General features: G+C 50.2%; 1 protein-coding gene across 1 annotated transcript; it reads left to right on the plus strand.

Moving 5' to 3' along the window:
- The first annotated feature begins 6,621 nt into the window (after positions 1–6,621).
- NDUFB7 (NADH:ubiquinone oxidoreductase subunit B7) lies at positions 6,622–11,502 on the plus strand. The gene is made up of 3 exons (XM_028519689.2): positions 6,622–6,809; positions 10,753–10,921; positions 11,321–11,502. The coding sequence occupies exons 1-3, from the start codon at positions 6,698–6,700 to the stop codon at positions 11,415–11,417; spliced, it is 378 nt and encodes a 125-aa protein (XP_028375490.1). The 5' UTR covers positions 6,622–6,697; the 3' UTR covers positions 11,418–11,502.
- Positions 11,503–11,520: the final 18 nt, after the last annotated feature.

Raw genomic sequence — 11,520 nt, forward strand, 5'->3', positions numbered from 1 at the left:
CATCGGCCCTGCAGCTTCCACCTGGGTCTGTCGGGACTGGCTCTTACCAGCACCATGTTGTAAGAAGGCCCAGGGAGGTAATCCACTCAACATTCTCAGCTCAGCCCAGTTGTCAAAGATTCCAGCCCCCAGGACATGAGAGTCACATCCAGCCCCGAGTCTTCCTGTCATCTGGCCAAATGTTAGTAAGTCTGGTTGGTTCTCCCTTCACAATATATCCAGCATCTGAGCACTTCTCCCCTCCTGCTCTGAGCCAATATCATCTCTCACCTGAATTATGGTCATAACTTCCACCTTATTCTACCTGCTGCTCCCTTTGCCCTCCATGTAGTCAACTCATAAAAGCAGAGCATAGGAGCAGAGGGTGGTTCCCAGGGGCTGGAGGGAGGGAAAGTGGGGCGATGTTGATCAAGGTTACAAAGCTTCAGTTGTGCAAGATGAGTAAGTGCTGGAGAGCTGGTGAAAACAATGTGACTGGTTGACAATATTGCATTGTGTACCTAAAATTTGCTAAGAGGGTAGATCTTGGGTGTTCTTGTTACAAAAAAAAAAAAAAAAGGAAAATGGCAGTTGTGTGAGGTGATGCACATGCTGCTGGTTTGGCTGTGGGGAACATGTATGACTGGTGTGTGCACCGTGTCATCACGTTGCACGCCATGGACACAAGCATTTTTGATGGCCAGTTTGACCTTGGTAGAGCTGGAAGAAAAGCGAACAATGGTCTGTATCGATTTAAACTTTCAATATTTGGTTCATCATGGATTTTGTATTTCTTTTTATTTTTTTAAGTATTTCATTGATATATCATTTCTCTTTGAGGCAAAAAGAAGTCTGAGGTCAGGGTGTCAGCAGGGTGGTGTTCCCTCTGGGGGGTCTAGGGGGAGGGGCCTACCTGCCTCTTCCAGCTCCTGGGGGCTCCTGGCAGCCCTTGGCTTGTGGCCACACAACTCCAACCTCTGCTCTGTCCTCACATGGCCTGCTCTCTGTGTGTCTCCTTGTCCTGAAAGTCTCTCTCCTTTCTCTGAAGCTAGATGCTATACTGATGACATGACAGACACAGAAAAAGGCCATGAGACTAAGGAAGGCAGTTCTGGAAAAGGCAAGAAAGCAGACTCTCCCACTAGTTCCTCTAGGGGCAGGTGGCCCTGCAGATACCTTGGTTCAAGCCATGTGAAACAGTTTGAACTTCTGACCTCCAGAGCTATAAAAGAATTATTTCTGTTGTTTTAAGCCACTAAATCTGTGATGATTTGGTATAGCAACCATAGGAAAGTATTACATACCCCAAAGGACAAGACACCAGTTCCCTTTTTAGGGGCTTTCCACTACCAATAAAAGGAAATACAACTCAAGTTCCCTTTAAAAACAAAGAAATCCCATCTAGCCCATGTACAAATTAGAGTAACAGGCTGGGTTTCTGTAACAGAGATTCAGAACAAGAGTGGCCCCCACAAAACAGAATTTATGTCTCACCTCACAGTCACAAAATTGGCCATCAGCAGTCTCCCCAAGTGGGAAACAGCCCCCAGCACAGAGGGAGGTGGGTGGCCCCAGCCCTGGCTGAGGGGGGAGGTAGGCAGCAGACCAGCCTCCCTCTCCAGAGAAAGCAACCTGGGGGCCAGGCTGTCCCCTGTTACACTGAGTGAGGGGGATGCTCCCATTCTACTGACTCAGAAGTCTGGGAAGGAAGGAAGAGCTGTCTGCCCAGCAAACACACGTGGAACACACATGGGGTCAGGGAAGAAGGAGGGGACAGAAGTAGGAGTGGGCTACTCCAGCCAAGAAGACCAATAGCATCTCTGCCTATCAAGGGTGTCTTTTGAGGTGGGCAGCCCTGGAGCAAGGTTAGTGTGGTGAAGATTGGATGGTCTCACTGAGTGGGAATGATGGGCATATGGCCAAGGCCATCCCCCGGGGCCTGGCTCACAGCAGGCACTGAGGAACTGGCAGTAGAATCCAGTCCTATCCACTGGGTATAACATAAGACCATGGGCCCAGGCTGCCCCCTGCTCTGCCCCATTATTGCTGTGTTACCTCAGGGGAGAAAAACAACATCTCTGATCAACCACCTCATGATACGTCCAAAAGGGATGGGGTTCCAGTGGTCCATTCATCCATTCAACAGATATGTATTGACTACCTACTATGTGTTAGGTCCTGTGCTAGGTACTAGGGATCCATTGGTGAACCCCACCCCACCCCACCCCAAAAAATCCCTTGCAATAAAAAGGAAGATCACAGAGCAAAAATCACACAAAACATGTTCTCGGATCAGAACCAAATTAAACTAGAAATTACAGAAAGATTATCTGGAAAATTTGCAAATATTCAGACATCAAGTCACATCCACGAGTCAAAGAGGAAGTCAAAAATTTAAAATATTTTTAATTGAATGAAAGCGAAAGTGGAGTACAGAAAAAAATAGCACTAAGAGGGAAAGCTGGGACTTTAAGTGCTTATGTTTAAGAAAGTGAGCAAGTATATTTGAAAGTTGCTAAGAAAGTAAATTTTTTTGTTATTTTTTCAGGTAATATTCTTAGAAATATCTTTTTTACATGTGCTGCCAGATTTCTCTACATACGTCACAGAACTGTCGACACATCCGTTCACCAAAACAACACTGTTCAGAGGTACGCGCACAAGGAACACTCATAAACACAAAGATTTTCCCATATGTCTTTAAACACACCGCTACGTGCATTCCAGAATGGATATCCCACCCACGCCCAGAAATAATGAATACTGTGTTCAGAGAGTAGATCTTAAAAGTTCCCATCACAAGAAAAAAAAATTGTAGCTATGTGTGGTGACGGATGTGACCTAGACTCACTGAGGTGATCATTTTGCAAGATATGCAAATATCAAGTCATTACATTGTCACCTGAAGCTAATATACTGTTAAATGTCAGTTAAATCTCACTTTTAAACGAAGAAGAAGAAGGTGATCAGGGAAGGCCTGACCATTGAAACGGACAGAAGGCAGTGGAGGGAGAGCCTCAGATATCTCCAGGAAGAGCATCCCAGGCTGTGCAAAGGCCCTGAAGACACGCGCTCCTGCCATGTTCAGGAAACAGGAAATCTTGGACCCATCGTCCCCTTTACTGTGACTTCCTACAATGACCCTAATTAAAGTCCCAGGCCAGCCCTTCTCATACACTCCATCCCTTACATTTCTCCTTACCATTTGTTGCCATCTCATCGCCACCTAACATCTCATATATCTTACTTCTTTGTCTTGCCCACTGCCTGTCTTCTCCACCATTAGAAGCTCAACTCCACTGCATGGCACCCAATGAATGTTTGTTGAATGAATGAGTGACCATCCTACCCACCAAGCCCTGACTAAGGCCCCCACGGCAACTAGGCCTCTCTGGGCTCACTTGTGCCTCCAGCATCAGCCAGCCAGCCACCTTCACCGCTCCTGAAGTACCTATGGGCAAGTGTCCTGTCTTTCCCCGGGGGCTTTCTGGACAGGCCTCACTGACCTTGTTTTTCCTCCTCCCCCAAAAAGAATTACCCAGAGCTTCCAATCTCCTGTCCAGCAGACCATGGCAAGGCACAGACGCTGCCCAGAATTTCCTTCTCCACCCCCAGTCCCACTCTCGACCTCTGAGACTGATCTGCTCACAGAATGCCAAAGCAGTCTCTGCCTGAGGCAGGCCAGGATGGCGAGAGAAGGAAGGAGGAGGGGCGGAGATGCTGTGGGCCGTGAACCGGGGCACCTGGGGGGCACGGGTAAGGGACAGATGGTTGGTAGAGAAAAAACAGGAAGGTTGTGGGCACGGGTAACTGAGGCCTGGCCCCCTCCCTCCTCACCGTCACACAGGCTGGCTAATACCACCCTCACCCTAACACCATCTCCCCTGGGCCCGCAATTTGAGTATGGACAGGACGGGCAGATGTACCTAAGTCCTAGGACCTCAGGACAGAGTGGCCACATTCCACTCCCCACCCAGAGTCATTCCTGGCTTGGACCCCAATGTGCTGGTATTAGGATGTGAGGCCTTTGGGAGGTAAATGGGTCGTGAGGGTAAACCCTCATGAGTGGCATTAGTGCCTTTATAAAGGGACCCCAGAGAGCTCCCTCATCCCTTCCCCCATGTGAGGACACAGCAGGAAGTTGGCCATCTACAAGCTGGAAGATCAGCACCCTGATCTTGGTCTTCCAGCCCCTAGAACTGTGAGGAAAAAAATTCTGTTATTTATAAGCCGCCCAGCCTGTGGAATTTTGTCACCGCAGCCCAGATGGACTGAGATGGCGTGTGAAGTGTGAGATGTCCACCCAGAGGTGCCCAGTCAGTGGCTGGATACACCTGCCGTGCAGGGGACAGGGCACCTCTAGAGACAAATAGGGGAGTTCTCCACCTAAAGGGGGCACATTTGTTTCCTGGGGCCTCAGAACCAAATGACCACCAACTGGCTGGCCCCCCAGATGGGGACTTTATCCTCTCACAGCTCTGGAGGCCGGAGATGCAGAATGAAGGTGTCCGCAGAGGTGTGCTCCCTCTGACAGCTCTAGGAGCCCTTTGGCTTGTGGCTACGTCACCCCAAGCTCTATCTGCACCTCCCCCGGGCCTGCTCCTCTTCCCGTGTCTCCTTTCTGTTGGTGCTAAATCTTCTGTCTTTCTCTTGTAAGGACACATTGGATTGGTGGCCCACATGGTCAATCCAAGATCATCTCGAGATTTTTCATTACATTTTCAAAAACACTTTATCCAAATAGGTCATATTCACAGGTTCCGAGGATTAGGGCATGGATATACCTTGGGGCAGGGGCAGGGCAGCAGTGAACCCACTACAGGTTGTATTTAAAGCCCCACATGGGGCTGTGAGTACAGAGAGATGCCGTTCACCCCCTTTAATCCTCTTGTTCATGTCTGTGTCCTCAAGTTCTCACACAGCCATTCATTAAAGAAGCATGTAGTAGTAATAACAATAAGTAACGCTTATCTAACCCTATGTGATAAGCACTTCTATAAGTACTTCATATGATTTAATCCTTACAACATTAAAACTAGTATTTCCACTTCACAGAGAGCTCAAGGCCCTTGCCCAGGCCACATTACTAGAATTCTAATCCAGGACATCTGTTCTCTCAAATGGCAGGGATCCCCACCTGGCCCAAGTAGAGGGGTCCTGCTTGCTTTAGAGGATCTCACCTATTACAAACACAAAATAAATTTACTGAAGAACCCAGGACACCACAGTCACAGGAGATAGAGCTGGCATAGAACAACCCCGTAACTCTGAACATCACTACATGGCTTTTGGTATTAATGCCATTCCTGCCCCAGGGGAGTGCTCCCCAGCCTCTCTGGCTGATGTCCTAGTGTGTCTGAATTCTGCAGCTCTCGACTCTCCTCATGCTGATGATGGAAACGGATGCTGCTTTGGAGTGTGGGGAAGACTTGAGCACTAGACAAGCTGGGGTAGGAGAGTATTACTTTTCTAAGTGGCTTAAAACAGCAAAAGTGTAGCCTCACAGTTCTGGAGGCTGGAAGTGCAGAATAAGGTGCGGGCAGAGCGGAACTCGCTCAGAAGGCTCTGGAAGAGGAGGCTTCCTGACTGGGATCCTTTGCGGCCCTTGGCTTGCTGGTATTGTAGAAGCATCACTCCGATTTCTGCCTTCATCTCATACTGTGTTCTTCCCATGTGCAGGTCTGGACACCGGTCACTGAATAGGACCCACCTGAATCCAGGATGACCTCGTCTTAATTACAACTGCTAAGACTCTATTTTCAAATTAGGCCACATTCACAGGTTCCAGGGTTAGGAGTTCTACATATATTTTGCAGGGAGGGGACACAATTTAACCCACAACACTTTGTCTAATGAAATCCGTCTTTGCATAATCAAGGTGTCATTTCGCAACAGAGCCAAGCTCCCAATCAATGACTACTCCTTGCATTCCAATGAAGGCTCCAGAGAGACTAACAAGTTAGCACAGTTGTTACAGTTGCATGTTGAGGCCAAGAAGTATTTGGAGTATTAAACAATGAGCTCTTAAATTTGCATATATGTAATGGAATAGGTGTGAAATATCAATTCTTTAAAGTGGCAACTAGAGTTACTAGAATTACAATTTGTTTTATTTTCACAAACGTATTCAGTAAGATTTATTTAAAATTTCAGCTCTAGTTTTTTATAAATAACTTTATTTGCTTATTTAAATTTAATTAATTAAATATTTACTTTGAATAGTGTTATTTAAACTTTTGATATTCACAGAATACATCACTGGTACCGTGCAAGGCGGGTTGTCTTTTTTTTTTAACGAATTCAAATGTTCTTCAAGAAAAACCATTTTTTAAAAATATATAATATATAAAAATATCATTGTCACTTGAGCACTAGCCTCGGGAGCTCAGGGGAGCCCACTGAGAGTGGGGAGAGGCCCTCCAGACCCCGTCGGGCGCCCTCCCACTCCCCACCCAAGTGGACTCCCAGAGATAAAAAGACCCCCACACACACTTCATCGTCGGTCACAGGATCGGGCGAAGGAGCGCGCTGCGGCTGTAATGTCTCCACATGGCCGCCAGGTGACGCCAGAAAAACAGGAAGTTCGCCGAAGTTGTTCATCACTACGATCCCTGTGGCAGCGGGCGCAACCCGGAAGCCGTGACTAATAAAAGGGGAGTGCTTCCGGGTAGGAACGAGGTGACCCCAGCTGCCGCCGGAATCTGTGGCGACAGCAACCATGGGGGCGCACCTGGCCAGGCGCTACCTGGGCGACCCCTCAGTGGAGCCGGACCCCCTGCATATGCCCACCTTCCCTCCTGACTACGGCTTCCCTGGGCGCAAGAAGCGCGGTGAGATCCAATGCGCAGGCGCGGCCGGCGAGTAGGGGACGCGGTCGCTTTAACCTCGGGGCCTCAGGGCTGGGTTCTGCACACACCTCCGCCGAGAGGAATCCAAGGACAAGCGTGACTCTGCCTGAGTGGGGTGGCATTCCAGGCAGAGGACACGGTTCTACAAAAAAAAATCCGGAGGCCAGAATGGCAATATGGAGTTAATGAGGCGCTCGCAGCTGGGCTTTGTCCTGGAGTCCGTGAGGAGCCGTGGGAGGGTTTATCAGGAAGGGCCTTGTTCTTTGCCTCCTGTCCCGATGTCAATGCTATTTTTATGTGCAAGAAAAAACAAAGGGGCTTAGACCATGTGTACTGTCCTGCACGTTGTTTTTTTATGTACTGGGTTGGCCGAAAAGTCCATTTAGTTTTTTCTGTAAAATAAAAGGCTTTTTTTTTTTCATTTTTGCCAATAACTTTACTGATTTGGATATTTTGAGGATGTTGACTATCTCCTGCTGTTGGCTTCTGGTGAGTAGAGGCCTGGGGTGCTGCTAAACACCTTCCAGTGCATAAAACAGCCCCATTGGCAAAGGATTATTTGGTCAAAACGGCAAGAGTACCAAGAAACTTCTCAAACCACTTTTGACATATTCAGTCGGTTACACCACCTGTTCCATATGCTACACAAATTTTTTTTTGCATTTCAGTTGCGTTTCTGCCTTTCTTGAAATACTAAAGCAAATGATCAAAAATGTTGCATATTTTCTTTCATCTTCAATACTTAAATGGCTACACAAAAATTCACCAATTCTAATGCTTGTTTTTTTTAATTGCACACTGATATGACAGCTGTCACAATACAGTCTAACAAAATTATTTCAAATGAAGTAGAGCCATCATACAGAAAAAAACTAAACAAACATTTTGGCCAACCCAATAGTGATACCACAAATCTATCAAGTGCCAGTCCTGGGCCCAAGTCCCATGCTGGGCACTGAGGCTGCAGCAGGCACTGATTAAAGGAAACCAGCAGCCCTGGGTGTGAGACAGTGGCACCAAGACAGATTTTGGGGACAGCACCTTGTAATATCAAGGCAGGCTTCCAGGAGATGATGGCTGGAAGCAAGACCTCAAGGGGAGTGAGTAGGAGTTGACCACAGGGAGACCCAGGAGAGGGAAGAGCCAGCATTTGTAAGTGAAGGAGGAGGACAATCAGATTTGCTTTGTCAAAGGTCATGCTAGCTGCTGGGTGGCTGACAATTTGGAGGCAGGGAGACCTCTTAAGTGGGGGTGTGCAGAGGTGTGCTGGATTTGAGAGAACTTTGGGAGGTGGGACGAGGACTCCTCCAGTAAGTGGCCCAACTCCTGGTAGTTGGTCAGCCCTACCTGAACCTGCAGTCCATTGGCCCACCTGTCTTCTCACACGTTAATCGTTCCCTCTGCCTCTCACACCCTGCTTTGCCCTCTGTTTTGCAAACACCCACAGCCCCCTGTTCCTCTACTGCTTGGTTAAACCAAAGTCCTGGTTAAGCCCTGCTCTCCTTGGCTCCTGTCTGCTTGGCTCCATGGCTGTCAGCTATACAGCTGAAAACCATGGGTGAAAACACAGCCTCTGTGACTGCGTTCCCCATCAGTCCCCTGGTTGACCCTTCATGCTGCTGACCTTCCTGTTACGTTCCTTGGCCCTTCGCTCTGCTGCTCCCTCCTAGACCAGTGTGCCAAGTCTTCTCTCTGACTCCATCACCTTCTTCCCACTCCTTTCAGCTAGTTGTTTTGCACCTCTTATTAAGAATATAAAAGCCGTCAAATGAGCTCTCAGGGCTCCGTGGCAGTCCTCTGCTGTTGCTGCAGATGACCTGGCCCTGCTGCAGAAAACCCTTGTGCCCTCCATCCCATCCTCTCACCTACCCAAGGGCGCTCCTACCATTCTCCCTTTCCCTTGCAACCTTGGCTTTCCTTCTGTCAACATGCAGATAGTCACCTTTTACTGTTTTAAATACCCTTCTGACTACCTCCCCCTCCAGCTATCTCACCACTTCACTGCAAGAGCTCCCATGAGGTTTCACAAACACACATCACTAAACCCCATTGTCAATTCTCAGTTCTAACCAACCCCACTGCAGCAGCATCAGGACTGGTTGATTGCTGCACCCTCCTCCCCTGGTTCCCAGGACCCCACACTATTGCCCAGCTCACTGTGGGCTCCTTCACTGATTCTTCCCCACTCCCCGTCTTGTGAATGTTGGGATGTTGGGGAGCCCCAGGGCTCAAGCCTCTGTCTCCACTCCCTGGAGTTTTCTGCTAGTTCCCTACCTTCAAAAGCCTTCTGTGTTCCAGTGCCCCCAAGTTTTTCTTTTCAGCTGAGCCTTGACCCTTAACTCCAGACTCATGGACCCCACTGCTTGCTTGGCTTCTCTGCATGATGGCAACAGGCATCTTGCACTCTGCAGGCTCAAAAGAAAGCCCCTGACCTGCCCACCAAGCCCGTGCTCTGACCACATGCTCAGTCCAAAACCCCTGGGGCATCCCAAGGCCTGTCCTGTCACCTCAAGGCCTTGGCACCTTTTGCTCCCCTACTGAGAACATCTTCCCCCAGGTGTGTGCATGTCTCTCCCCCTTACTTTCAGATGCCACCTTCTGAAGTTGTGAACCACCTTGCAACACTGCCTTTCTCTCCCTTGCTGTATTTTTCCAATACTTAGCACTGTGGACATTCTGTGATGTTAACTCCACCTGTTTGTACTGTGTGTGCCTCCAGGGGCAGGATCCCCAACACAGTAGGTGCTTCATAAATCCTAACTGCTGGCCAATTATGCCAGAGCACCAGGTGCTGGTAGCAATCACGTTGCCATGGAAACCTGCAGGGGGCTGTAGGTGGATTACAGGCCTGGGGCTCAGACAAGGGGCGGGGGATGTAGTACCAGAATTAGGGCTCAACAGTCTATGGGGGTGGCCATCGGAGCAATGGATTAAAATGAGCAAAGGCTCTCAGCAATAACCTCAGGAAGACACAGCCATAGAGTGGGAGCAAAGACGGGGGCGGGGGGGGGGCGGGGGTTAGGGGAGAGCCAGGGAAAGAGAATGTTCAAAAGTGAGAGGCTGATGAATAGCAGTGTCCTGGGGTCTCAGTTGCCTTGTGTGGGCAATGCCGGGCGGAGTATAGAAGGTGGAGAGAATTCTGTGCAGGGACAGGAGATGAGGACCTGGGCCAGAGGGAGACAGAGACATATGGTTCAGAAGCGAAGGGAAGAGAAGGCAGTGGGAGAAGACTGCCACTGAGCTGGGAGATCCTCTGCTATGACTTCTAAGGGCCCCAGGCAGCCTCCTGAAGGTTGATTTGGTCTGGGGTCAGGCTTGCCAGGTGGGTGGGGCCCAAGCCCAAGGGCTAGTTCAGCTCTCACTGAGGTAGGCGCTAAGCACTTTACATTTAGTTCCTTAATGCTCACTCAGTTGACTTTGGAGCTGGGGACTGTTAGTCCACTTCTTAGGGGAAGAAACTGAAGCTCCGAGAGACCATACCGTAGAGGGAGGGCAGAGCGGGGATCCAGGTCACCCCAGTAGCCCAGACCCCACACTGGGTTGTGCCAGCAGAAGGGGAGCGCAGGGCTCTGCAGTGTGGGCTGCAGAGTGATCCGAGGGAGAGGAGGGGAGATGAGGATCCATTGTGGATGCTGAGGTGTCTGAGGTGATGGGAAGGAGGGACTCTGGGCTTCAGTGTCCGGAGTGGCCTTTGTGCACATTAGAAAATGACACTCCATCTGTCAGAGGGTGGTGGTAATCTGCCACCACATGATTGACCTGTGGCCTGGGGGTGGAGGGCAGTGGTGACCTGAGTTGCTGTGGCTCTTGGTTACCCATGGGCCTGCTGGTTCTCCCTGGAATCAGGGCAAATGGGGAGCCTTCAGCAGTTAGGCCCCCCCTAAAATCCCACACTAGCTGAGCCCTGCCCACTCCCTCCCCACAGAGATGGTGGCCACGCAGCAAGAGATGAACGATGCACAGCTGGTGCTCCAGCAGCGAGACTACTGCGCCCACTACCTCATCCGGCTGCTCAAGTGCAAGCGCGACAGCTTCCCCAACTTTCTAGCCTGCAAGCATGAGCAGCACGACTGGGACTACTGCGAGCACCTTGAGTGAGCCCCAGACCCACCCCACGTCCCCCACACCCCCACCTGGCCCCCTGCCCAAGGCTGTGGCAAAAGACAGTAAACTAACCTGAGTTTCTAGCCATGTGTCACCTTAGTCAAGAAAAGAACTCTCAAGGGGCCTGTTGGGCGGGGAGGACAGTTTTGAGGCCACCTGGAGGATAGGCCAAGCCAAGGTTCCAGGTGGGAGGCCCAGGGCTCACTGGTGTCCCCCAGAAAGGGAGGGGGCAGACCCCAGGCTTGAACTCAAACACACAGGTCTCCCCACCTCCAAGGCCTCCCCAGAGTGCTCTGGGACACAGTTACAGCCCCATTGGCTTCCCAGGGCTAAGGGAGTGCCAGGTCTGTCCAGGGAGCCTGACACCCCTTTTCATACTCTGCCCACAGCTACGTGATGCGAATGAAAGAGTTTGAGCGGGAGCGACGGCTGCTGCAGCGGAAGAAGCGGCGGGAGCAAAGGGAGGCAGATCTGGCCAGAGGCTAGGGGCCTGCAAGGTGGCCCTGTAGTGGGCCCACCCACCACCCAATGGACCAGTGGAGAAATAAAAGCCTCCAGGCCCTTAGCCCAAGCCTGCCTGTTCCTGTGG

This window comes from Phyllostomus discolor, chromosome 8 (assembly GCF_004126475.2).
Source record: "Phyllostomus discolor isolate MPI-MPIP mPhyDis1 chromosome 8, mPhyDis1.pri.v3, whole genome shotgun sequence".
NCBI classification, from domain to species: Eukaryota; Metazoa; Chordata; class Mammalia; order Chiroptera; family Phyllostomidae; genus Phyllostomus; species Phyllostomus discolor.